Source organism: Colletotrichum navitas (assembly GCF_030913465.1).
Source record: "Colletotrichum navitas strain CBS 125086 chromosome Unknown LY79scaffold_18, whole genome shotgun sequence".
Classification (NCBI taxonomy): Eukaryota; Fungi; Ascomycota; class Sordariomycetes; order Glomerellales; family Glomerellaceae; genus Colletotrichum; species Colletotrichum navitas.
In genome coordinates, this window is record NW_026850564.1 from 404742 (window position 1) to 430642 (window position 25901).

Sequence of the window (25901 nt, forward strand, 5' to 3'; positions counted from 1 at the left end):
TTGAGCGGCGGCAGGCAGAGTTGCTCTGATCGCAGCGGTGGCGGCAGCAGCAGGCATCAATTCTTCAACCTTGCTTCAATTTCTGGTGCCCCAAGGACCGAGTAGTAGCACGATGTAATGTGGTTCGGATCCCGTAGCGAAACTGAGGCGATCCACGTCCTTGCTGGAGTCCCATCTCTCTCTCTCTCTCTCTCTCTCTCTCTCTCTCCAAGAACGCTCTGCTCTGCTGACTGCTGACTCTCCGGCGCCATTCGCCAAATCTTGGACAAGGTTCCCTGCCCTGTTGCGCTTCAGACCTCAGATCAGAGGGCTTTCGACCGGATCCCGATGTTCCCTGTTCAATCTCCAGACAACCCGTTCTCTTGGATGCGGTACGCAGCGGTACCTGGCGCTGGGATGTCCCTCAGCCAAGATGCCTTGTCCCTCGAACCGAGTGTCGTCTTGGCTGGAGTTCCCCTGGAGTCCCTAGTCCCCTCTCTCTCCTCTTGCCTCCCCCCCCCCCCCCTGGCGATGTACAGACCTTGCCTTACAGACCTTGAAGCACAACCGTAATCTTCTTGAGGAGTCCTCGTCTCGGCCACGCCACGAGGCGAGATGAGACGGACGACACCTTATTATCCTTACCGTACGCCGCCATTCACGTCTCCTCCTCTTCCCCCCCTTTCTCTCCACCGCCTCTCCCTCGGTCGCCGCCCTGTCGTGTGTGTAACTCCCATCACTCTTTATCATCATCCTACTGGATCCGCACGTCGAGTCATTCAGAGTTGCACGGAATCTCTACTGCGTACGACCACCCCCAGCCCCTCTCCAACCCACATTGGCAGGTGCTTTGGTTCACAACCCCGCGGGTTTCCAAACTCGTCCCGGGCCCTGAACAGATCGGCACTGGAAGGACGCAAAAGCGTCAGAGTGGCAGCATTTCAAGGGCATCTTTGTCTGATTCCGATATCCCGTCTCGTCTCGTCACCTCTTTCGTTATCCTTTCTCTAATTCCCAGCCCAGGGCACCGTCGCTCAATCGCCAAATCCCCACCGAACGGCCCTTTGATTGGTGTATCCCAAACAGCCCCCAAGCCACCTCCCTCTCGTACCTCCCGACCTTTCCAGCCAGGTCCAGCACCATCCACTGTGCTGTCCACATACCTACCTAGGAGAGACACCGGGCGGGCAACGGTCAACAACCATCCCGGTCTCGCATATCCACCTTGGTGTACATAAGCTGTTCCGCACCACAAACGGGCCTGCCCACTTCTGCCCCTCGTTGCTTCATCGGGCACCGTCGCATCCCCCCGAGCCAACCAACGACCGGCTGCCAGATCAAGGGCTCCAGTAACAGTGTCCGCCCCTCTCGGCCACGCCTACCCGACACCGATCCCCGACCAGGTGCAATAACGACTTGCGTGAACCGCCGTCCGACAGTCCATCCATCTTGAGCCGACACTCCGTTTCGACACCTCTTCCTGTCGCTTCGATTTCCACCTCTGTCCTTCTTTTACTTTTGCTTCTCCCGTAAGCTCTCGCACGACGACGACCATACCATGGCTGCCAGACCCGCGCTCTTCACCCGTGGCCTCTCGGGACTCTCCCAGAGCACCACCGCCGACCCCAACTCGCCCAGCGTCAGCTCTCCGGCCGACCAGCGCGACGATGCGAAGCGCAACTTCCTCAAGGCTATGCGTCCTCTGCCGACACAACACTACTGGAACGTTTATTTTGATAAGTGAGTCCCTCCGCTGCCACGGCATATTGTGCTGTCGGTTCATGGCACTCCCCGCAGCCTGAACCCTTGAGACTCCACTCGACTAATCCTCAACCCCCTCCTCCAGGCAGGCGAAGGATCAACAGAAGGCGGGCGGCGATGAGGAATATAAGGTGCAGCTGGAGCAGCTCGGCTCGCAGATCGAGTCTGTCCAGGACTTTTGGAAATACAACAACAACACCCCCGTCGACCAGATCAAGATGCGCGAATCCATCTATCTTTTCAAGCAGGGCTTCAAGCCCATCTGGGAGGACCGTCGCAACATCAACGGCGGTGCCTGGACCTTCCGTGTGCCCAAGGCCATCGGGCCCGACGTGTGGACCCGTGTGCAGCTGCTAGCCATTGGCGAGAAGCTGCAGAGCGTCCTGGATGATAGTAAGCCTGCCTCCCCGCTCGTCCAGCAAGTGATAACTGCTAAAAAAAAGCACCTTCCAGACGACCAGATTTGCGGTGTCGGCCTGTCAGTCCGTTTCAACTCGCACCTCATCTCCATCTGGCACCGTGACGGCTCCAAGCAAAAGTCCATTGATGCCATCCTCGAGTGCGTACTCGAAGAGCTCCCCGCCGAGCTGCGTCCCAAGGCCGACAACTACTTTTACAAGCGTCACCAGGACCACGCCGGCTTCAAGGCCCCTCCTGAGCTCCAGGCCGTCATCGACTCTCAAAAGGCCGCCGCCGAAAAGGCAAAGGCGGCGGAAGGCGCAACGGCTTAGAGGGCAGACTGCGACCCTCCTCCGCACTCTGCTCCCCTTTTAGGAGACCGGGGTCTTTGAAAAGCGAGCTAGGCTGCGGGATCATTTTCCACTTTTGTTTCCCTTGTCTTCTTTTGCACATAAGGAAACTGGTCGGATATGAGAGATACCCTCTCTCCTTGGCTTCACCTTGCCAACATACGGAAGTGTAATTTCTTAGGGATTTGTAAAGAAGAGGATGTCCCCCTCTCCCTCTCGTGCCAGGCCGTGACACGGTATACCAGGGGAAGGGCGGTTATATGCATATTTGAAGGGCGTTTTTATGAGCATGGAAATCCACGCGGGGGTGATGGGGTTCCCACGCCCACCGACGGCATGCGGGCTGCGCTGAGATCAGATAGAATCGTTATTACTAGTACCGCCTACCAATGACAGGTCTACAGTCCAACACAGAGAGAGAGCTAGCTTGTACTGTCAAACTCAACCAGTAAATGAGTTCGGTGGCAGTAAAAAAGATGGATTCGATTCCTATACCCACCAAAGAGACTTGAAAGAAAAAAAGAAAAAGAAGAATCGACACCAGTTCCCCTTCCCGTGCTTTCCCAAAACGCCAGGCTCCGTGGGTATAATGCCAGACCAAACAGCAAAGCTCCCCCTCCCTAATGTATCCTTTCATCTCTCGCCAAACCCTCCCTATTCGGCGGCCCCCCCCCCCCCCCCCCCCCCCCCTGCTCTCCGTTACCGCCAAACCCCGGCGCGGCGCATGACCTCCTCGAACTCCTCCTTCTTCACGCCCTTGCCCACACCCGCGCCGCCGTTGGCCTCGAGGATCATGTCCCGCAGCACCTCTTCCTTGACGTCCTCCCTCAGCACGCTGGCGACCCTCTTCAGGTCCGCGATCGTGATGACGTCCCGCGGGCCCACGGCGGCGGCGGCGGCGGCGGCGCCGCCCGCGCCCGCCCCGGTGAACAGGGCAAAGGCCTCTTCAACCTCGCGCCCCCTCTCTTCCATGCTGCTCTGCTGGCCCCGCTGGTGGTACTTGAGCGCGCAGACGGCGAAGAAGGGCTCGAAGTCGACGAACCCCTCGCCGTCGGGGTCCAGGATCTCGACGAACTCGGCCTGCTCCTGGCGCGTCGCGGGCGGGATGCCGAGCGCGACGAGGCAGGACCGCACGTCCGCCGTGGGGATCACGCCCTCCTTCGGGCGGCCCTTCATCGGCTCGGCGAAGAGGGAGAAGGCCTCGCGGATCTCGCGCTCCTCCTGGGCCGAGATGTTGTGCTCCTTGGCGAGCTTCGAGGCGCGGGGGCGCGGCACGTCCGCGGCGGGCGGACCTGTCGTCGGCGGTCTGCGCTTCGCGGGCTGGGGGAGGGAGGGCAGTTAGTTTGAATCCAGGTCTGGCCGGCCTGTTGCGGTTTCGCGCAGGCGTGCAGGCATGTGAGTGAGAGAGATTGACAGAGATGCTCACCATTGCGGTTGATGCGGGTTGGATGTCGCTTGGTTATTTTTTTTTCTTTTTTCGTTTTGTTGCAAAAGCTGCTTGAGCGCCGGCGGAGGACTCGCGTGCGCCGTCTTGTCCTCTAGTGATGGTTGTGGTCGAGGCGGTCGGTGGTCGATGACGATCGTTGGAGGTCAAGGAAACGCAAGAGACGCGTTAATGGATTGTGACGGGCCCGTCACCGGCGGCGGCGGCGGCGGCGGGTACCCGATAGACAGTGCAGAGCACCGCGTGCGGATGCCATTAACACACGGTACAGAGCCCCGCCGGCGAAAATCCTCACCCGTATAAATTCGCGTCTGCAAAATTCTTCCGCTAATCCGTAACGCCCTACTCCCACCATCTCACCACCACCACCGCCGTCTTCTCGCGTTGCCAGCAAACCCCAGCGCGCCGTCTCAGATGCCCATGCCGTCAGGTGGCTTCTCGATTGCAGGAGCCACTCGGGTCGACCGCGCCCCGGCATGAACCGATGGGAGGTGCTATGCGCCCGCCGGACCCGCGGGTGGTGTTTCCAGTTCGGACCTCGTTAAGATCGGGCTTTCCATCCTCTCGGCTTCCGGGTGCTTTCACAAGCCACGCGCGTCTTTGTCGTGAACGTCAGCTTCGAATCTCTGGACAGGTCGTATTTCTGCGCCGTTTCCCGACCCTCTCCCCCAAATCCATGCGAGAAGGGCGCCGCAGCTGTCAAGCTAACGGCCCACACATGGCCCAACGCGCTGATTTCTCATCATTGAGACGGGATGTCCATGCCGATCCGGAGCCAAGAGCTTTCCCCTTCCCAGTGGACCCGGGAAACTCAAACCAAATCTCCAGCCAGACGGAGGTGTGGAGAGGAAAGAAGAAGAGAAAAGGAAAAACATCAGCTTCTAAAAAATGCTAGAGCTTGCCGCTTTAAACCCAGAGCGAGCACGTGTGGACAGTGAAGCAAGATCAAACAAACGGGGGCCTCCGCAGGACGGACGTCTCTTCCCAGGGCTGCACTCTTGCCTCGTTCGACCCCGGTCGATGGGGCGCTTAGGGCCTCTTGGGAGACATATCGTGAACCATGCCTAGAATATAGAAAGATGTGATACTTCTGTGCTGTTATCTTGTGGTGTTCCAAGTTACATAGCCGGGCAATCCCCCCCCCCGCTTGCTGCCATCCCCTCTTCCACCCGGGATGCGTGACGGATTATGCTCACAGTCATTTCCGTGCCGCTGCCACTTGCATATATCCATGGCTGTCCCCTCGATCCTAACTCTGCAACACCATCCCCCAAGACGTATCAAATCTTAGACTCGGGAGGTGGACTGTGTCGTCAGCTCAGGCCCCAACTGATTTGGCATCGGGCTCGTTGACAACTACAACTGCCGCAAAATAGCCGGTGTCAAGGAGATGTATATTACTTACTCACTTGAAGTTGTTCTTCATCTCGCGCAGCTTGGCCATGACGGCCACGGGCTCGTTCTCCCCCGTGACCTTTTGGATCTCGGGGTCCTGTGCATGCGTCAGTCCTCCCTTCCTGCTCTAGCCCCCACGGGGGCTGCAACGCAACTCACCTCGACGCGCATAAAGACGTTGTGTTTCTATCGAGATCATGTCAGCCGTCTCCTGACTCGAGCCGTGCAAGCCCGGAGCCCAGGGCGATCAAGACCTACCTTCTCGTCGCCAATCGTGAACTTGCCCTGCGTCTCCTTGTTGTTCTCCGCAAAGGCCTGCAGCTTCTGGATCGCCTCGTTCTGCAGCACTGACGCAGCGAACTTGACGTTTGACTTTGTGTACTCATGGCCGGGCTGTCTCTGGTCAGCAACCTGACCCCTCGGAGTGGGACGACCGTCGGCAAAAGACTCACAAACACGACCGTGTCGTCTGGCAGCGAGGCCAGCGTCTTGTTCAGCGCATTGTGCATCTCCTCGGCGTTGCCCTCAAAGAACTTGCCGCAACCTGCGATACCCGGCCAGTCAGCAACCCAGTCTCTCTAGCCAGTTCTCTCGCCCCCGTCCGCGTGCGTCGCGTCCGACACGATGCAGCGCGGCCGACATCCGGAAGAGATCATGGACCCACCGCTGATGAAGAGCGTGTCGCCCGTGAACACAACCTTCTGCTCCCCGTCCTGCATGAACCAGCAGATGCTGTCTTGCGTGTGGCACGGCGTGTGCAGCGCCTTGACGGCGATGCTGCCAATGTTGAACGACTCGCCGTGGCCTGGCGTCCTGGTCACGCCGTCGCAATTCTTGCCACCGATGATGGGCAGGCTCTCCAGGCCGAGGTCGCCCAGCTGTGTCTGGTCAGCACGCACCGTGGTGAGCGGTGCTGGCATCGGCGACTTACGAGCTGCTTGTTCCCGCCTGCATGGTCCCAGTGGCTGTCGACGTGTCAGATGCGTCCGCGTCACCGGGGCAGAACGGGGGTCAGGGACTCACTGGTGCGTGTTGACGATGGCCGTAAGATTGATCTCGCCGCCCTTGATGGCCTTTTGCAGCACCGGGGTCACCCTGCGCGGTGTCTGTCAGTGTGAGAACCCTCATTTCAGCTCGAAAGCGGCAATACTCACTCGGGCGGGTTGGCTGGGTCAATGATGACGGCGTCGTTGGTCTTGTCGTCCTTGACCAGGTAGGCGTAGTTGTTGCTACTGCCCACCCCTACAAGCCCCTCGAATCAGCATGTGGCTCTCGCATAGCTGCACGGCTGCCCCGGAGGTTCATGAAAGTGCCCGACTTACACATCGGAATAGACTGGATATGCATGGCGTTGGTGAACGTGAGCTGTCCATGATGTAAGCTAGCCGCTCGCCCATCACGCACCCCCACATTTAAGGGCGTCGGATTTTTACGTGGAGCACTCACTGCGGCTGTTACGGTACCGAATTTCTGTCTTAGAAAAGGCCTCCTTGCGATGAGGGTATTCATGAAAGGCAATTGCACGGTAACTGTGTAGTGTTGGGCGATATGAGCGGCAGAGTTTAGTGACGTCGTTATGCTGTAAATCCGCGGGCCAGCCCATCCGCTCCCCACCTCTTTCTTCGTTTAGGTAAGCTACCCCCCGCCCACTTTGTATCTCCATACCCCACGTGACTGCAATGGCCATGGCAATGGCTTCACTTCAACGTCCGTTCCAGGAGCAACATATCAGGGGCCGGCTGCACTGGTGTCGAATAATCACGTAGTATGACGCATTTCGGCGTACCTGAATGCCTCACGCGACGCCAATCGGCCGCGGCTTCCAAGTGCCCACAAACTTCGCCCATCCCGTGCCACCGCTCTCCTGAGCCTCCTCGATTTCGAGGTCGTCCGCAGAGTCCTCCACGACGTCTTGCGTCTCCGCCGCGAGAGCTTCCTTCGCTTGTGCTATCTTCTTCTTAATTTCATCCACCTTCCTACCCCTGTCCCTCTCATACTCTGGCCCTACACCCTCAATGCCCTTCCCTTTCAGCAGGATCCCCTTTGATAGCCGCAGTGCAGCAAGCTTGATGGCGTTGCTCGGTGGAGCCTCCGCGATCTTGTCCAGCGTAGTGAGCAGCCGGGACTTATCGAGCCCGTCGATCCAATTCTTCATCTCGGCGCGCCGTGCTTCGTCCCGCTCCTCGAGGAACGCGATCACGACCGCACGGCCCGCGGCAGCCGTAGCGACGCCGACCTTCCTCTCAGGAACCACGTCCTCGACGCTCTCCTCCTCGTCAGGCCCCAGGTGTTGCCAGTAGTACTCCCAGATCCAGACCAGTGCCTTGCGGGCGGCGGATCGCAGCTTCGCGAGCGACGGCAGCGTCTCGTGCGTTGCCTGGTGTCGCAGCTCAACAAACGTCGCCGGCAGACCGATGGTTTTGGCAACCGAGTACATGCTCAGCTTCCGCTGCTTGTCCTGGTGTCCGTCCAGGAGCCCGGTCACGAACCTAATCGAAAAGAATGTGTGAGCAATCACGGATCAACGGCATAATTGGCCAGCAGCTTGCGAAGCATCCAAGGGGCAAGGCAACCCAAGCAAAAGAGAGCCGCAAGGAGCTCGGGCTCAAACACGAGTCGGCCCTTTGGCCGGTGCCGCCAAAGAGGGGGGCGCGAGACTTCGCAGATCTCGGCCAAGAGGACGAGCGGGCTATGGGAATTTACGTGTCTTGAGGAAAGAACCCAGATCTCCCCGATGCTAGGAATGTCTGTCGGACCACTGGCCAGAGTGCACACTTGCGCGACGGGAACAAAGTGAGACGAGAAGCGAACTAAGACGGGAGTTTGCGGGGAGAATAAGGGTGTGCTGGTTAAGCAGGTCGTCAGGGCACTTCGGGTGACTGTGCCCTTCATCAGACGGGCCGCGTGAGCTGCTCTGGGTCCGGGCCCGGGGGTCGTGGGAGGAGTGCTTCAACATCTAATGTCCAAAAGAAGGCAGGGCGTAAGACACTGGGAGTGACGGGGGGTGAGTGAGCATGGGGTGGTAACGATATGAAAGGCAAAAGAGAGGTGAGATGTGAGCAGCTGCCAAGGTCTAGAAACGAGAGTGCAGGGGGAAGAAGGGCGCCCGATCCCTAGAGGACTGGATTGTTTCATAGCCACCCAAGGGGAGGTCCAAGGTCAAGGAGGCCTGGAAGGGGCAGTGTGGAAGACGCCCAGGTAGGCTTTCACGCACTTGTAGCCAGCGGCCTCTGGCCACCTGTATTGAAGAGGGACGGAGACAACGACAACGGAACGTACCGGCTGAAGGCGGCGGCGTAGGCGGCGCGGACAGCGTATGTGCCGGCGCTGCCCTTGCTCTCCCCGTCGCTCAGGATGGCGGCCGTCAACAGGGCCGTCGATTCAACCATGTGCGGGCAGTTGCCGCGCTGCATCCACATCGACACCCTGGCGACGGCATGATGCTGGGCTGCCAGGAGCCCGTCGTTGTCGACGCTAGAATAGCTGCTGCCGCTGATGGCGCTCGTCGTGCCCGTCCTGTGCTGGTGGTGCTGTGAGGGCGGTGCTCCTGTAGCTGAACCCGGAGCCGGCGCTGGCGCTCCTCGTGTTGATGGTGCCGTCGGTAAAGCGAGCGCCGATGCGCGTGCGAGCGCTGTTGCTGTTGCTGTTGCTGCTGGTGCTGGTGCTGGTGCTGAAAACGCAGGGGCCACAGGCAGCGGGGCCGCGGGATAGAACTGTTGGCGAACCTTGAGCAGCTCGCGGCGATCACGCCATGGCGTCAGTATGTACTGGACCATTCTGATGCGTAGTGGGCGTGTGTGCCGCGAACGAGTGCAAGTGTGATTAGGCGTCTGGCCTCCTCCTGCGCCGAGTTCACCCTTTCCAGAGATACGACACCCTAATCCGGGCTGGCCCTCATGAATGCGATTCGTACCGGCGGTGGCAGGGAGGGGCTAGGCCTCGGAGGAACGATGTTTCACCGCACTCCCAAAAGCTGATGGATTCTGTCGGTGGCTCGAGTTCTTGGCGTGGCGGCTTGGGGAGGCCGATAGTTGCCCAGACGGATCTCGGAATTGTTTGTCTTTTTTTCTTTCTTCGAGTCTTTGCTGACTGAGTCGCAAGTCTAAGTGATCCAAGGGGGTGTGGCCTAAGGAAGAAAAAAGAAAAAAAAAAAGCCAAAAGAGTCTCCCCTAAAAGTGTAGAGTAGGGGGGAAAAAAAGGGGAGAAGTTTGGAGACCACAAAAAATTCCCCGATTAGTATCGTGCGTAGCGTGCGGTGAACTGAGATCGGATACACTACCAACAAGACCCCAACTCACATCAGCCAAACTTCTGGGACAAGCAGCGCCACGCACATAGCACGCACATAGAACACGCACACCAGCAGAAACACAATCCAGGGGCAACCCATTCCAGGCGGCGCTCGCACGGCTGTCTAGGCCAGCCCGGTCGGTCATTGGACATCAGACGAGTCGTACTTTCAGGTCGAGTATGCCTCCAGCCTTGAACGTCACTGCCCCCGATGCTGGGCTGCGAGCCTGAGAAGCGTATTATGGCGTGTCGAGCCGAATTTGTCACCAATCACTCAGCGATGGCCGCATGCCTCAGCTGGGATGGATTCACCTTTGATCTTCACAAGCCAAATCGTCTGAACGTTTCCACCTACCAGCACACGGCCGTTGGCCGACCGCTGTATGAGCTGATGCAATGTTCGGGTTCGCGTATGAGATGAATCAAGACCAACGACGAAGTATCGTGACACGGCAGTGCCTCTCCTTCCCCGTGTTCCCGTTTAAAGTCCAAACCATGAACAGTTTTCTATAGTGCCCTCACCAAGGTGCCGGCATGCTTTACTTTGGCTTCGCAACAGCAGATACCCGGTAGCTGGGCATCCGGCCCGACAACGACACCTTCCTCAGACAAGGGTCTTCACAATATGGAAGACGCCGTGCCGGTCATGGCTCCAGCATGCTGGGGTCAAGGGTCTTGGACTTCGTGGGTGCGAGGCCGTCCTTCTTCTCCATGTAGAGCTTGTGCTGGGGCAGTGAACTCAACAGCACCTGTTGGGAGGTCCTTAAGGCAGCCTGCGTAGACGAACACTCTAATGAGTTGTGGAAGCCCCCTAGTGTAGAATAGTGTAGGAATAAGACGCCGAGGGAAGACCACAAGAACCCGTAGCCGAGTGGGTTATTGGGGGAACTCATGGACGGGGATGTCGGCGCGGTGCGAAGATCTTGCCCACCCTCACATCGGACTTCCTCGACGGCAGTGACAGCGTAAAGGACGTTGGCAGCGACCAAGACGGTCTCGTTCATGACTGGCGGTAACGTGGTGGATATGGCTGTGGGAAGGGGTCAGGTTGATGACCAAGGTGTGTTCGACCACCTTGGCGTCGAGGGTCCTGCCGCCGGCGACATTGAGCGAGATGAGCGTAGCGTGCTTGACGTCCTCGGACAGCTACTCATCGGACTGAGAGGCGTTAGTGAACAAAGCACGCACTGGCGGTTCGACGTCGAACGGAGCGGGAGGAGGGGATGTGTGTACCAAAAGGTGACAGGCATGCCGGCGCCGCCAAAGACCGTCGGCTGGGTCACGCTGATTGGTTGGCGAGGGACGTCCTCGGCTACCAATCTGGATGGTTCGAGAGAGCCAGGTCGCATGGATTTTATTTAGTTCATCGTGGTTGTATATCGTCGTGTGTGTGGCTATGCCTACTGCGTAGATCCGGTCAGTGTCGGCACTGGCACGGCAAGACCCAAACCGAGGCCCCAATCTTCTCTCAAACGTCGGAATTCGCGATTCGTGACCGACGACGACGATGCCGCGTGCGAGTGAACCTTCTTCTAGTTCAAAGTATCCAGGATGGGGTTAAACTGCACAGCTCGCTCGATCTGACAACGGTCCAACTCAGTGCTGCAGCGCAGCCGACTAAAGGTTCCCCGCTTTAATGCTGCCTTCCACTGTGGGCAGCACGGCAGAAGAGTGGAGGTATACAGTACGGCACACAGTAATCGGGGGCTGGCCGAGTGTGCCGGTGAGGTCACCAGGAGCAGCGGCCCAAGATTTTTTCTAGGGGCTACGGGCGGGGTGTTTCGAGACCTGGCAGGGCTGGCCAGAACGGCGGGGGTGGATAGGTTTCAACATACATGATTGGCTCATTGGAGGGATGTGACAGGGAAACACTGACCCATATGCAGCTCATGCCATGCCTCGACAGGGGTCGTGCGCGGGAGGCTCTTTCTCGCTTATTTTAGTGTCCGTGTTGACGATTGAACTTCGATCCGGCGCCGTCCTCTGATGCAGGTGGAATCGGTTGCGGCGGCTTGGGCCCCTCTCTTGTCAAGAAGTCAAGATGGACAGGGACAGCACAATAGGGTAGGCTAGTTGGAAGCGTTTTGTAGTCTTGATGTTTTGTGCTAGGCACGCTTTGTAATTATTTCTATCTCGAACAGTTCTTGGACTGCTTCTTCTGAAGGCGCATGGGCCACTTGGTCGGAATATATGCTTCCTCTCCATCTGGGTATATGCCTCTTTTGGGTTGCATCCACCACTCCTGGGTGGACAATGACGATATTCTTTTTCCCCATCCCTAGAGGCACCACAAATCCTTTGGTGTTACATCCTCCAATCGTACATAGTATACATAGTTTCTTCGTAAAATCATGATTGCTTGCGCGGGTCTTGTACCGTTCAAGGTACTCTTTGTCATTTGTGTCATTAATCAGAATCCTCGCCGTCAGCATCGTCCTGGTCGGCGTCCTCGTCATCGCTGTCAGGGGGCTGCCATGACTCCTCCAGCTTCAGGCCCTTGCCGGTACCCTCCTGGGGACGGTATGGCGCGCCGAGCAGAGAAGACATGGCGGACCGGGAGGCGTCGAGCTGAGGGTCTTGTTCGTACTTGTCTGGCGCGTCGTAGAGGCCCATGCCGACCAGGATCTCGCCCTCCTCCTCAGGCTCGTCCAAAGGTTGGTAAGGGATGGTGTCCTCATTCGGGACAATAGGTTGAGGCTGCTGAGCCTGCGGCAGCGTCTCGGGAGTGGGAGGAGAAGTGCTGGGAAAGCCGTCCATTGGGTACGAGTGCCAATGCGTGGAAGTGGAAGACGGCGTGAGGTCAGGCAGGGTAGTGGGAAGAGCCGGGAAGGGCTCTGCGTATCCAGCAGCCTCCGACGAGACGTAGGCCGGAGGGTCTTGCTGGGGAACGTTCCAGCCCTCCACGGGCAGATACGCAGCAGAGCTGTCGTAGGCGCCAAAGGGTAGAGAGAGGGGGAGAATGAGGCAACAGGTGATGTGTTGCACGAGTAAGCCGCTGGGGTGGGGGGGAATTGCGAATAAATGTTGTAGCTGTCGGTGTCGTAGGCCGACGAGGCGGGAGGGAACGGGTAAGAAGCCATGTACTGGGCAGCGGGCATCTTGTGCTGTTGGTGTTGGAAGGTGGAAGGGTGCCAGCTGAGAGGGCGGCTGGGTCGAGACTGAGAGCCATACTCAGGCATAGTGACTTGATCAATAGGCTGCTGCCTCCGCCTCGCCAAATTCCCGTCATTCACCACGGTCCTTCTCCTGGCCTGCATTGCTGATGACGACCTCGGACTGTTGTTGGCGCTGGTGGGCTTTGCTACACGCATAGCGTTTCCGTTCCGTTGGCCGTTGGAGCCCCTGGATAACCTCCGAGATGCCTGGGAGATGGCCATCTGTCTTGACAGGTCATCGAACAAGGCATCTGTTTGGTAGGCGGTCGGAACAGGTCCCGGGAGAACGCCTCCCATGAGTGTGGGCATCATCTTGGTCTTGTGGTGTTGTGGCGGTGGTTGAGAGGGCCGCGTTGTTTAATGTGATGAATGTGGATGAGCGGGTGAGCGCAAAGTGATAAAGCTGTTGCTCAAGAGGTGTGTGTGTGTGTGTGTGTGTGTGTGTGTGTGAGTGTGTGTGTGTTGTCGACGACTTGGACTGAGCAGGATGAGACGCGGCGGCGGATGGTGATGATGATATAAAGAAGTCGGAAAGGATGGGCTCGGCGCGGACTATGTACAGGAGGAAAAGAGGACGTTGCTCGAAAGGGCTCTCCTGCGTAAAGGGAGCGCAACTAGGGAAAGGACATGGGTGATACTAGATCGGTCTTGAAGGATAAAATCAAACCTTAGCTCCAGCCGGAGGAACAAACGCTCAACCATGGGTACGGAGTGGGCCAAGGGAAAAAAAAGACAACAAGTGCTTGAGAGACTACGGACGGTTTGGCATGTGTGCACGAAGAGGCAGCAAGCGTGGGTTGCGTTCATGGGGCGGATGTGAAGCTGATGGGAGGTATCCATCCGCTCAGCGAGTGCAGATGTCCCCAGGCGTGGCTGGGCAAGGGCGGTACGTACCGCTCCCTGCTCCTTTTTGCAAGGGTGCCTGGGAGTCCAAGGAGGGGGGCGGCAGCAGCCAGCAGGCTGCGTCATATGGGTTGGGCAGGGGTCTTGCAATTGGAGCGTTGTGCATTTCAAAGCCGAAGCAGACGAGGCGGCTGCTGCCCTTGGTCCCTGCACGTACGTATCTACCAGAGCAGGTAAGTACCTATTCTACGGCCGGGGGAGAGGGGGGCATGGAAGCACAGAAGGGGGGAGGGGCAGAAGGGACAGACGGGAAAAAGCATGGGACGGACTTGTCGATAGTGCTGGTGCGCGCGTGTGTGTGTGAGCGAAGCCGCAGTGGGTAAGAGGTGTGGGTGTGGACGTGGATGTGGACGGTTGATTGCCTTGCTTCGCTTTGCGCTGGTCTCTGGTGCGTACGCTACCTACTGTGGTACGGGTGGAGGAAGGCAATTGACAGAGGCAAGATTGGGATTAGGGAGGGATGGTGGATGGTCGAGGATGGAAGGAGTGGACGGACTGTGGAGCGGATCAGGTCGCGCTGCCAATCCGACACCGTCGCCCTTGTGCGGAGATGGTGTTTGGTGGTGCCCCCCTTCCTATTGTACGAATACAACGTACTCGACTATGGCCAGGTAGGTAGGTGCCGCCGGAGGTGTCCGCGCTCATGGTACGTACCGAAGATGGTGGGTTCCCTGTCGTAAACAGGTAAATACCACGAAACTGAACTGCACTACGGTGCTATGGCGGGATCCAAGACTCAGATGTCGAGAAAGGCAAATGCCTGCAGAAAGTGGGTACGTACCGCTCGGCCAGAGCAGGCAGGCAGGACAAGACAAGCCAGGGGGGACCGACAAGACAGGCGGGCAGCGGGCGGTCAGAGAGGCAAGGAAAGAAAAAAAGAACATGGATGGAATGCCTTTGGTCCAAAAAGAACCGCTCGGCCCAGGCGCTCACGCCTCCGGGTCGGAGTCTGGAGATGGCACCCCCCTGTTTGTGTCTCGGGCAACCTGCCCCAGCAGCCAGCAACTAAGGCACTTACTTGTCCAAGGCCAGCACCACACGCCACGGCCAGCGGCCAGCCCAGGGACCCAGTGGTGAAGAAGGGGTCCAAGGGGGACAACATGCCTCGGCGGCTTGGCCCAGGGGGGTGATTTTATTGCATTGAGCCGACGAGGTCCCCGTCATCGTCCAACCAGTTGTGGCCCGCCATCGAGGATCATGGTCCCCGCTCCCCAGCAAGCTTACCTAGTTTGAACTGATGGGTCAGACGAGATGGAGGCGTTGCAATATTACGCAGTACCTGTAGTTTAGCTCACCGGGGATCGAGGAGACTCAGGAAGGACACCACCCGCTCTTTGGGACCACGGGTCCATGTCCGCCATCCCTCCACCCGGTTGACAAAAAAGATGGCACACCTAAACACCCCCTGCACTATTATAGACAGCACAACACTAAATACATAGATATACCTACATAAAATAGTTAGAATTAATGCCAGTATGTTCTACCTACTATTAGATATATTTTTCCTATATCCTAACTGCGTCTTGTGGCTGTGTTAGCATAAGAAAAAAACACTTGTTAATAGTCTTGGGGTAGATGTGGTGTAAGAAAGTACTTTAGGTGTGCTATCTTTTTTGTCAACCGGGTGCCCTCCTAGCCCGTTGCCATCTTCTACAGCCCCACCTACGCCCTAGCACTCACTGCAATGTGTGTAGCGCAGATGGGGATGTACATCTTGCCTCGCATGTTTTTGGTGGTTTCCTCCAAAGTGCCATCCACCTGGCGGCTTGTTCATGACAATCCTGTAACCGAGAGATGGCCGGCTTTAACTGTGGGAAGAGGCGGATACGCATCCAACTCCGAGACGGGCGACCCGCAGGGTCTTGGAGACGAGATAACATCCCTTTTTGCTTCCATGAGCCCCCACTCGTAGCTAGTACGGAGTCATGGCATTCAGAAAAACCGAGAAAGACTTATGGCCGTACGGACACTTGGAACCTTCGTCTGGCTGGAACGAGAAAAAGGAAGGGGGAAAGGAGAGAGAGAGAGAGATAGGTATTCTGCACAGACACAGGAACCTAGACAGCTCACGATCTCCATCAGGGTCTGTTGTAGTATTACCGTACGCCGTATGGTACTAAAAGCACAAGGAACTTCGAGAAGACCACGGAGGTGGTTCCGCTCAAGGAAAGCCCCTGGTGCTAGACTAAGGACGTACCGCTCAGGTTGTCCAAAACCGTGGGTACGATGCACAGGCTAGATCGCGGCCGGGCATACGGTACATACATAGTGGGTAGGTTGCGGGTACGTACTTGTAGGAAAGCCCGCTTCAAAGTGGACATCGTCGCAAGACGCGCAAAAGACCGAATCATATGTTTGCTGTTGCTTTGATCCGTCAGTCGGCCGCAGGTCTGTCTGGTGCTCCCCAGACGAGAAAAGCTACGTCCCCGGTCAGTACGTATGCGAGATGTGTCTGGGTGTGCCCTGCCGTCTGCGTACCTGCCCATACTCGACAATGTTGAGCAGCAGCTCAAGGTACGAAACGGAACGTTGATTGTTTGCAACCATCCTGGAGGGAAGACAAACGGGGCGTGCGCCAGGATGGTGTGAGAATATCGAATCGAATCGAATGACAAGCCGCTTTCCAAAAGGATGGTAGGTGGGACGGCTGGGACCGGATCACAGATCTCGCTCAACCGACAGTGTTGGTTTGCATTTTGCCCACACACCCCTGACCCGAAGGGGATGGCTTCCAACGGCAACAGCCAGAGGGCTGTACGTGCACACGCGAGTTGCAGCCCAGGCTGTGGGTGGTGTGGGTAGGGGTGTAGCATTTTGTTTTCTTGTCACTTGGACCGGTTCCGTGTGATGTAGGGGTGTGGGCGTCAATGACTGGCGAAGGATGCGGGCAAGATCTTGGATGGAACGGGCCAAGGTCCAGGGCCAAGTGCCAGAGTTTCCATAAGCTCTCTCATCGTGAGAAGGTAAGCGCGTTGCGACTACCTTGTATCAATGGCTCGAGGTGTACGGTGGATTGTCGGCTCATTCGCTTGTCGGATGGAAGGTATCCCTCATGATAGTTTAGCAGGGCAGGTACAGCAGTGGTGTTGAGGTCACACCTGCTTGAGTTCTGTGTGGTGTGCAAGCCGGGTCTGGCGAAACCCATAAACCCAGCCGGAGGCGATGGATGCACGTCCTCCTAGACAGGAATGGAGTGGCAGGCGTGGTCGGCGCCCCAGTAGGCGGTGGACTGTTGACGATAATGTTGTGATGGTATCTGGATACGCAGGCTTTGACCACCCACTGGTCCCCTGACTGGCGGCGCCCAGCCGATATTGTAGTGTATCCAGGGTGTAGCCAAGCAGGCATACACTCGAGTCGCAGATGCAGGTGTCATCTACATCGAAGGTTCCAACCAGTCATGTGCTTTCCGTCCTTCACAGTCGACTCCCATCCTTGGTCGAACCCAGATGAATGGGGCAGAGAGGCGCGGTGTTGACAAGGGCGGGCACTGCAGGGCGGTCAGGAAATAGACGTGTTGGCGGCGTTTGGGCAGATTGCAGCAAATTGAAATGGGGGATGGCAAAGCCTCCACTATGGACCATGGATGTGGATGGCAGGATGGACTGTTGTTAGGTAGTGATGCTCCCGCAAATGGCCGCGGATGGGCTTAGCGACAAAGACAAAGGAAAGCCGTCGGTAAAAAGATGTATTGTGTGCATGGGCCTGCCTGGTCGAGAAGTACATGTATCGGGTACTAGAGTTTTCGTGTGTCGCGCAGGTAGTTGGGAGGTATCCTGGTACAGCACATACCCCTCCGTCTGGTCATCTCTGATTTTTGGCACACTTCGCACGCTCCGAGATTCCAGTATCGAAAACTACCCAGAAGCAAGAGTCAGCTGTTACCCAGAGTTTGATCAGATGCCGCGTCTCCCACATCCACTCGCGGCCCACGTAAATATACTAAGGCACGTTCGTGTGAGAGAATAAAACCCATAGTATGGTGAGAACGGACGGGAAATTCCGACAAGACAATCTAGGACACATAAAGGCTAGGGAGAGAGAGAGAGAGAGGATGACAGGACGGGGCGAAAGAGGTACGCGGGCAGTGGGGAAACAAGTCTACGGTACCTAACCTCACCCGTTATCTCCCACCAAGCGACATGTGTAAGGAACTCGGGGCAATACCCATGACGTTCAGACCTCGGGAATATGCAATCTGTGAGCAGACAAGTCCGCTCTACAACAATAATAGCATCGGCCAAGGACGGCAGGGCCCTCCACCCACTGGGGAGAGCAGTTGGAATTGGGAACAACATCCGGAGACGGACAGGGAGAGAAACAGCCTAGGACAAGGCTCCGGGACCCTCAGTAGAAGCAGGAGTTGTGTGCACTACTACAGAGGGAGGACGGATCCTGGGGTCCTAGACCCGGACAGACAAGGGGCTAGTCAGTCAAGTTTGGAGACTGCAAATTCTATGTTACCTGACTTGCCATGATTACCTAGCGTCTCCAGAAGTATACTAGTCCCGCAGAGTCAAAGCACAGTGGGCGGCACTTCGCAAACCCGCAATCAATCCCCACCCGAGCATCAAAGTTGCGCTGGTACAGGAAGCGCCGGTGACGGTTTAAAGGCCCCCCTCCACACATGGTAAGAGACAAGGAGGGAAGGACGAGGAAGGGTATGAAAAAAGAGAAGAAAACAAAAGACACAAAGACGCTAACTGCAGGGTAAAGACGGGATGAAGGGTAATGAAGGGAAGAGAGGGTCATTCTGGGCAGCCAAAGGCTAACTGGTCTTTGCTGGCGAAGGAGCGGACTCGAAAGAGAGTGGCCGGGGATGCGGTACGTTAGAAACAGAGGGAACTCGTTGACGGAGATTTGGGTTTTTTTTGACCGAGAGATCCCAATGCAACACTCGGCAACCACGAAACCAAGTGGCGAGCGCGTAAACATAGAAAGAAAGCACACTACTATTACAGTAGGTACCTACCCAGTGCATGCTTACCTACATACCTGGGCAGGTGCCCTCCTGGTGCTTGCACCGAGAGGGACACATCGAAGGCGGAGATATTGATACCTCAGGCATGAGCCCCGAGGCTGGCCCCCAGGGATGGCCGTCATTGATTGGCCCATTCTTGTCACCCCACCCTGAACCACCACAGACTCCTTAGCCACGCTCCGCACTGCGAGAAGACTTCGGCTTCGGATACGACGGCCACAAGACAACACATAACTACCTACCACCCTACTACCAGCTCGCCAGCTGCATGTCCGTCACCGTGTATCCATACCGCAAGTGGGGACGCCGTCAGCGCTGAGGCGAACCGCGATTGGAGCGAAATGATCTGGAGGAACCACGGCATGCTCAACAACCAGCGTCCCATCCCGTCTCGCGGCCCAGCTAATCTCACTCCATTTTTGGTTCAGGCCGTACCCCACCTTCCAGCGCTTCTTCAGCCCCTGCTCTCACTTTGGACGCTTCCCTGCTGTCGACGCCTCCAACTCTGTCTAAACCTACCAAACAGCAGGGGGCATAACAGGACTTTTTCGAGGCTCGTCCCCCCTAACCCCCCTCTCTCAAGGGAGCCCTTCTGATGGTGTAGAGGATGCTCGACACTGGACCAATGCCGGTCTAGCGACGCTTCATCACCTCAAGGGCTTGCGACCGCGGCTTTCCACCTCCGCCCTGGCTCCTTGTCCTACTCGTGAAAGAATCAGAGACGGGGCTGTGACAACGCTGGAAACTGCCCCGCGGCCGGTCTACTGTGTACCAGAGGTCTCGGTTGCCCTGAAGCAACCCTGACAAGGTTGTCAAGCCGCCACGCCCCGTCCTGCCGTGTTGACTTGGCCTTTCTACTTCTCATGGGTGTCGTCCTTCTAACATAAACAGCCGATGGCGTACTCTTCCAAGTTGACTAGCGGAGCTGTGCTATTACCTCTCGGCATTTCAAAGCTGCCACTTGCTTCAAAGCCTTGCACGAGAGCAAACCTTCTGTCAAGAGACAGCGATACGTCCGAAATGCGTGATACATCTTCCATGGACGACGGATGCTCACGTCAAACAGGAAGATCTGTGTCATACCAAGTTATCGGCAACCGAAAAAGCGTCTACGTCCATACAGGTACATGTGGGTGGACTCAGACGTCGACTTGGTCGCTGTGGGCTGTGCAGATGATCTTCCATTCAACATCAAAACCCGGTGCAACACACCGTAGCGTGCCAGGCAACTTTCGTAACAAATAGTGGACGTAGCCGCTTTGCCTGGTGGGCCAGCGTAGCAACGAGCCCTGTCCCTAGGCAGCTTCGAGAAGCCTGGAGTGAACAGGTGATCCCGGGGAGACACGCAGTGTACATTACTCTACTGAGAGTGCTACCTGAACAAGGAGAAGAGATTATGGGCATGGTTGTCCACGATATCGATAAAGGAATGGCGGGCGGTGGACACACACACGCCTGGTAAGATGCTGGGGCCAATTTCCACGTCACTACTCGCTTTGCATTACGAAGGCGTAAAATCCTTTTCCACAGGTACCACACAGCGTCCGCTCTCCTCCCCTTGGTTGGGCTGAATCAGACCAAGCATCATCAAAGCATCCACATGCATGGCACAGCGCCAGACTGGAAGAGACTAATTAGATTCCATATGCCTCCTGGATCTGGATCAGCACCCGACACGACACCCGTCCAATGGTGTCCACCCCTTCGCTCATTTCGTTGACGCCGAACGTACATCTGTCACCCTCCAGCCAGTGGCACCCGTCTCGGCCGCCGTCGAGTGCTCGCGCCTCGAGACTTCACACTGCACAACGCAAACCATCCAGGAGTCTTACAGTTTTAGCCTGAAGGCCAAGGGATCCACCCTACACGCATCGACGGCGGTCGGGCTGGACTGGTCCATTTCGTGATTCAATTGTCCGTTTTCCTGGCGTACCACTTTCAATTCGCCGCGGTTGCCAATTTCCTCGTCACAGGCCTAATACTGGGGGGGGGGGGGGGGCCACCAGAGTCTTAGTGTACCTCTCTACCCAGTCAGCCAGCGCACTCCTCATCTTTCCGGGGTGTAAGCTTCGGCCTGCACAGAGAGGATCAGTGTGTTTGTTGGACTGTCTTCTCCTCGAATGCGGTCCATATGCAATCAAAAGCCACGGGACCTTCGTGCCTTCTCTAGCATTCCTCGCAGCAGCAGCGAACCCCCCCCCCCCTTATGCCACCTACAGCCTCTGGTATGAGCAGTAGGCGGCCACAACATCCACGACATTCACCGTGCTGCACTGACCCAGACTCAGACCCAGTCTGCTTGGTGCCACTCCTACCGAGGATGCATATCTGCTGCACCCTCCTGGCTCTCGGCCATTTTGTATGCGGATACCCCCCCTGACCCTTGACAAAGTCTTCCCTCACCAGGCGCTTCTAGCGGCAGCACCGCCTTGCGGTTGAGTTGTATCAGCACCACTCAGCTCCATCTGCATGAGGGGGTTGGTTGGTAGCCAGGGTTCTATTCTCTTCGCTCCCTGCCGCTGCAACTACTGCAGCGTGCAGTTAGGCCGCACTTGCATCTGCACATGCCCTTACGTAGTACAGCACGCCTCTGCACGCAAACTCCTCAGACTGCTGTTACGGTGAATCGCACCAGGCATGGGAAATCGGCTTTGCCCCTTCTCCGGTTGGGGGACACAGTGGCAGCCGCCTGCGCAGCACGAAACATTGCACACGTGGCCCTCCCCATTTTACACCATCCATAGCCGGCAGCAACTTCATTCCGCCATGAGACCAAACCAGATGCGGCCACCAAACAAGAACACCCAAGTGTTTAGAGTGCTAACTGCTGCTCGGCACCCCTTTCCCTTCTACGTCTTCGGTGACGGCAGATCCCTCCCATCTCTTGGTTCGAAGCTCCTTCGCCTCATCCGTTCTCCCATCCGCCCTTTCGCCCCATCAGACGAAATTGCGCAGCGACGCATGTCAGGCTGGCTCGAGAAAATGCCGCGGGGATTGTGTCTCACAGCAGGAGCAGCTCGCCACGACGAGTGCAGGGCCCCCTTCCGTCGATGTGTCTCGACAGTGACTTGAGCGCGTCCAACATGGTCGGTCCTATATGCCAATCACGGCAAACGTCACTCATTCCAACGTTTCGGCTGACGCTTTGTCTTCGCCATGTTTCGTGCCTAAGCTTGGCTAGCTGCACCGGTATCTTAGCAGACAGCGGCAGGCCGGTTCACACCCCCTTTCTATGCTCCTTGTTGTTCCACAGGCGTCCCGCAGCCTGGACGGCCTTGTGCCGTCACATTCCCCATTCTGGCGTCCACGACTCGAGTGTTTAGTGGCTTTTCTTGATGCTTTCGGCCTTTCTCACCGAACAGATGACTGTCGTGACACACCCACCGATGTCCGTCCGGCATTTTTGCAGGTTGGTCAAGGCCAATTATCCACAAATTTGACTTGTAGACATCGTTGCCTCATCCAAGCACGTCCACACTTATGCATGCATCGACGCTGCGACGCAACCTCCCGTAACGCACAGCGAACACGCCCCGGTGAAGGCTGCGTGCGATGTCCCAATACCAACGTCGGGCATCATACATACTTGGTCGTCTGTTTGCCGCCGCAGGCTTCTGATGGACTTCCCCAATGTTCTTCTGAGACCAAGGACTAGGGCACAAAGCGAGCAGGCTTCGCAGAATTTCGTCAACCACAGCTAGATGCTGAGCTCCACGAACTACGGATACGTTGCAACGGTAACGCGAGCTGCTGTGCGCATATTATGTACACAAGCGCGGGAACGGATTGGTCATGAACCACTTCATTATGACTGTTCCGGGCTGCCAAATCAACCTAGCCAAGCCAGCGTCAACTCACGCACAGCTACTTGTGGCAGCCTGCCGCCTGCCTCCCTGAACAAGGACTTCGTAACCCTGCCTTGCCTGAGCTGTTTCGGTGCTTGGATCATCTAGCTTGTTCATCCAGGGCTTACAGGCGTGGTCAATAGCAACTTACGCGCCGACTCTCCATGCCTGACACGAACCAACGTACTAAGCCGCACCCTTTCACCACTGGACTGAGGTACGGCGCTGGCTGATCAGGAAGGTCTGACCACCCTACGGAGTAGTCTTGGCTTTCGGCCGCTTTCTTCGGGGCACTCAATCTTCTCGAGCCCACGGGGGTGTGCACGCTGAACCTTGGGGTCTTGAGACCGAGGTAGCCACACATCCACCGCCCATCGTGTACACTAGGACATCATGATCTTCGTCAAAAGACATCTGGGAGAGGAAACCACTAGTCCCTGGACAGTTCCAGCCCTGCACGGCCACTTTGGTCTTTTTCTTCTCTTTTTTTTTTTCTTTCTTTTCTTTTCAAGCGGCAGCCTGAACCTTGCCATTCTCCTAATCGTAACACACGGCCAATTCCCGTGGCTCGCTAACAGCTGGCACATGTGCCCATCTTTGAAGACAGGTGACAACTCAGTATTTCGCCCTGCAACTTTTAATACCGCGACAAGCTAAGGAACGTCTTCGCCCCCCACCAGCAGTCCGTCCACATTACCAATTGATGGTTTGGAATAGAACCCGACGGTAATGGCTCGCTTGGTGATTGCCGGACTCGGGCAAACGAGACTCCAGAGCTCTTGTTCTTCACACTCGCTTCATACACTTACGATCAAAGACACAAAGTCTTGCTACGGCCCCGACGGCGGTGGTCCTGGGAGAGCGTCATGTGCTTTTACCCACCCGTCGACAAGACGCGCTGGAGACTTAAAGTGCGTACTCTGTACGGAGTACGGAGTACGTAGCTGGTTAATCCAGTCCACGGCGCCACATGGACGCGTGGCTGCTTGTCAGCTGGGTCAAAGTGTTCTGGGGAGAATCGAAGCACAATTGGGTCAATCACGTCGGCACCCAAATTCTCGAGCGTTTTCAGTGCCAGTTGGCCATGATTCGCTGCATCTTCAATGCAAAGGACGTGTCGCTCCTTTGGTTAGGAACCCCCTTCCTCTCCATCGGCTGATCCTGTCCTTTCTCAGCTGGAGGCTGCCCGACCATTTAGCGCCAGGGATGAGGGTGTGGCTCAATGGATAACCAAAGTCCAAATTTGCCTTCGCGAGCTGATCAGCCTGCAAGTTTCCTCTACAAGCATAAGGGGCGCCCGGACTACATTCTCGACTTAGAACGCTTCGAATGCTTTGTTCATCATGCCAAAGTGAGTGTGTGCCCCCGTCTAGGAAGCCGGCTCTCGGAGACCAACGCGAATCAGACAACTTCACAACAAGCTTGGCCGGCCGATCTCTTACTCGGAACATATACCAATGGCGGATGGTTCACATTCGGAGCTCCAACTCCACCCCCTGCACCCCAGCCATTTCATCCCCTCTGTGTCGCAGCGCTCAGTTGTCACGATGCACGTCTTGAGTCTTTTCCGGACGAAGGGTACGGGATGGGCGGCAGTCGGCCTCGTTCGTCTTGCACCAGCGCAGTGCCTGCGAGCCCAGTTTTCGACGTGGAACTCTTTCCGAGTGGAGAGCAGTCGTATCGGAGGCCGTGGACGCGCAAGTTTCTCACGTATCGATGCGTACCCCGTGCGGTGCATCATACGGCCCGTCAGGTTCTAGATTATGGGGGGGTACGAGATCGACAACGATCAACTCGCGAGCCAAAGTGCTGCCGCGCGCCGCCGAAGTCGCACAGCAAGCTGCCAGCGCGTCGCAGTGCTGCTGATACCATGAGTCTTTGGAGCTAAGCCAGGGCCTGCGCTCAGGCGCTTGTGCTTTGAGTGCATAAAGAGTGGTAGTATGGTTGTGCTTTGCTCTCAAGTGTCCCTGTCCTTGGGAAGATGAAAAGGCAAAAGTGTGAGTCTGTCAGGGCGTCGGTGAAACCGGAGCCCTACCGACGAAAGGGGGAAGAAGATGAAGGAAAAGAAAAGGCACTCACTCTAATGCGCAGGCTGTCATGCCGGCTTCCTAGCCAGACAGGCTTGAAAGTCAGGGATCGCAGAGACTGCCCTTATTGAGGCCGAGCTGCAACCACTTGGTAAGCCGATGCTGTGGCCTGCAAGAGGTGGGAATGAAACATGGCAGGGATGGCAGCATTCTCAGGTTCTTGTCCAGTAACGTCAACTAAGAATCTCCGCCTGCGGCCCTTGAACTAACCACAGTCAAGACAGCCCCGCCTAGTGATCTACCGTTCACGCGCGGGCCACACAAGAGCCCCCCCCCCCCCCCCCCCCTGAGGCCGATTGGGCTTCGTGCATGGATGGGGAGACTTTGACAGAAGCACTTATCCTCGGGACGATGCAACGGGGACACGGCGGCGGTGTCGTCGTCCTCGTCGTCCTCCTCATCCTCCTCATCCTCCTCCACCACCACCACCACCACCCTGGTCAGTCTCCTCGGTTCCAAGGTGCTTCAGGCAGCTAGCTCATGGCAGCACAGGCTGGCGATCGGTATCGCCCTCATCTCATGGTCCTGCCTGCCCCTCTCGGCTGGCAAGCCTAGATTCCATCCGTCCAGAGAAGGTCATGGGCCAGACAAGCAGGGTCTCTACACCAGGTGATGATGGCCTGGGTTGGTGTGTCAAGCTTGGCCAACCCCCAGGTAAACTACCGGTAATACCTAGCACACATACACGTGCCGGTACGTAGCTTAGGCATGCCGGGAACGAATGGACCGTCTTGGACACCATGTGGCGGCAGATGGAATTGCCCGCAACTAAAACTATCCAGTTCAACCGAACGCGGGAGCCAGCACACGCATTCTGGACACCGGCCATGGTATGGCCATGGCTTTGTCACAAGAAAGCTCAAACCCCGGCTCCCTGGTCCCAGCCCCAGAGAATCCAACGTGCTCAGTTGCCAGGGATACACGATACCCTGTGTAGAGGTATGTACGTACCCAGCAGCGTACCTAGTTTACACCACACTAGGTAGCCCGGAGATGATGGGGGGGCCCTGGTCGGAGAGGGAGCAAAGGCATTTGCTTCGACAGAAGGAAGGAAGGTACCCGACCGGTGCCCCTCTCCAAACCAGTGCCATGGGTCCAGCACCTTAGGAGTTTTCAGCGACTGTCTGACCGGGGGCGCAATTGTGGTGTTCTTCACAGTGGAGCGGCCGGGACCAGGTATGGTTGGGGCTGCTGGAGTCCCTCCATTCCGTCAGCATCTCATGCTCTTCGAATCTCTTCCGTCGAGCCCGAGGGGAAACTGGGACCATAATTGATAAATGACTTCCTGCAGGGACCGCGTCATAGGAGC

The 25901-nt window shown here is 57.0% G+C and overlaps 11 protein-coding genes across 11 annotated transcripts; 5 read left to right on the forward strand and 6 right to left on the reverse strand.

Moving 5' to 3' along the window:
* Positions 1–423: 423 nt before the first annotated feature.
* On the forward strand, positions 424–1377 carry LY79DRAFT_128218 (uncharacterized protein). The gene is made up of 2 exons (XM_060550821.1): positions 424–784; positions 1003–1377. Exons 1-2 carry the CDS (start codon positions 595–597, stop codon positions 1215–1217), a joined length of 405 nt encoding a protein of 134 aa, XP_060415971.1. The 5' UTR covers positions 424–594; the 3' UTR covers positions 1218–1377.
* Positions 1378–1537: 160 nt separating this feature from the next.
* Positions 1538–2471, forward strand: LY79DRAFT_511843 (eukaryotic initiation factor 4E; the record flags this gene model as incomplete). Its single annotated transcript, XM_060554312.1, has 3 exons — positions 1538–1719; positions 1826–2133; positions 2194–2471. The coding sequence occupies 3 exons, from the start codon at positions 1538–1540 to the stop codon at positions 2469–2471; spliced, it is 768 nt and encodes a 255-aa protein (XP_060415972.1).
* Positions 2472–2811: 340 nt separating this feature from the next.
* Positions 2812–4111, reverse strand: LY79DRAFT_128274 (uncharacterized protein). Its single transcript, XM_060550822.1, has 3 exons — positions 3916–4111; positions 3201–3809; positions 2812–3139 (listed from the first exon to the last, which is right to left on the reverse strand). The coding sequence occupies exons 1-3, from the start codon at positions 3916–3918 to the stop codon at positions 3110–3112; spliced, it is 642 nt and encodes a 213-aa protein (XP_060415973.1). The 5' UTR covers positions 3919–4111; the 3' UTR covers positions 2812–3109.
* Positions 4112–5012: 901 nt separating this feature from the next.
* Positions 5013–6878, reverse strand: LY79DRAFT_548648 (hydroxyacylglutathione hydrolase). The gene is made up of 11 exons (XM_060557417.1): positions 6775–6878; positions 6651–6693; positions 6483–6570; positions 6352–6423; positions 6260–6293; positions 5993–6206; positions 5781–5872; positions 5587–5721; positions 5488–5514; positions 5339–5425; positions 5013–5238 (listed from the first exon to the last, which is right to left on the reverse strand). The coding sequence occupies exons 1-10, from the start codon at positions 6835–6837 to the stop codon at positions 5339–5341; spliced, it is 855 nt and encodes a 284-aa protein (XP_060415974.1). The 5' UTR covers positions 6838–6878; the 3' UTR covers positions 5013–5238.
* Positions 6637–9300, reverse strand: LY79DRAFT_128133 (Las1-like-domain-containing protein). Its single transcript, XM_060550820.1, has 3 exons — positions 8608–9300; positions 6775–7817; positions 6637–6693 (listed from the first exon to the last, which is right to left on the reverse strand). The coding sequence occupies exons 1-2, from the start codon at positions 9102–9104 to the stop codon at positions 7124–7126; spliced, it is 1191 nt and encodes a 396-aa protein (XP_060415975.1). The 5' UTR covers positions 9105–9300; the 3' UTR covers positions 6637–6693; positions 6775–7123.
* A 962-nt stretch (positions 9301–10262) lies between these two features.
* Positions 10263–10622, reverse strand: LY79DRAFT_578444 (uncharacterized protein; the record flags this gene model as incomplete). The annotated part of the gene is made up of 1 exon (XM_060559952.1): positions 10263–10622. The coding sequence occupies one exon, from the start codon at positions 10620–10622 to the stop codon at positions 10263–10265; it is 360 nt and encodes a 119-aa protein (XP_060415976.1).
* A 1402-nt stretch (positions 10623–12024) lies between these two features.
* Positions 12025–13085, reverse strand: LY79DRAFT_668459 (uncharacterized protein; the record flags this gene model as incomplete). Its single annotated transcript, XM_060563530.1, has 2 exons — positions 12025–12541; positions 12604–13085. 2 exons carry the CDS (start codon positions 13083–13085, stop codon positions 12025–12027), a joined length of 999 nt encoding a protein of 332 aa, XP_060415977.1.
* Positions 13086–13312: 227 nt separating this feature from the next.
* On the forward strand, positions 13313–14197 carry LY79DRAFT_128302 (uncharacterized protein). The gene has a single exon (XM_060550823.1). The coding sequence runs from the start codon at positions 13541–13543 to the stop codon at positions 13997–13999; it is 459 nt and encodes a 152-aa protein (XP_060415978.1). The 5' UTR covers positions 13313–13540; the 3' UTR covers positions 14000–14197.
* Positions 14198–15786: 1589 nt separating this feature from the next.
* Positions 15787–16574, reverse strand: LY79DRAFT_128322 (uncharacterized protein). The gene has a single exon (XM_060550824.1). The coding sequence runs from the start codon at positions 16490–16492 to the stop codon at positions 15860–15862; it is 633 nt and encodes a 210-aa protein (XP_060415979.1). The 5' UTR covers positions 16493–16574; the 3' UTR covers positions 15787–15859.
* Positions 16575–23052: 6478 nt separating this feature from the next.
* LY79DRAFT_128419 (uncharacterized protein) lies at positions 23053–23938 on the forward strand. Its single transcript, XM_060550826.1, has 2 exons — positions 23053–23860; positions 23911–23938. The coding sequence occupies exon 1, from the start codon at positions 23235–23237 to the stop codon at positions 23733–23735; it is 501 nt and encodes a 166-aa protein (XP_060415980.1). The 5' UTR covers positions 23053–23234; the 3' UTR covers positions 23736–23860; positions 23911–23938.
* LY79DRAFT_128361 (uncharacterized protein) lies at positions 23446–24647 on the forward strand. The gene has a single exon (XM_060550825.1). It carries the CDS (start codon positions 23728–23730, stop codon positions 24391–24393), a length of 666 nt encoding a protein of 221 aa, XP_060415981.1. The 5' UTR covers positions 23446–23727; the 3' UTR covers positions 24394–24647.
* Positions 24648–25901: the final 1254 nt, after the last annotated feature.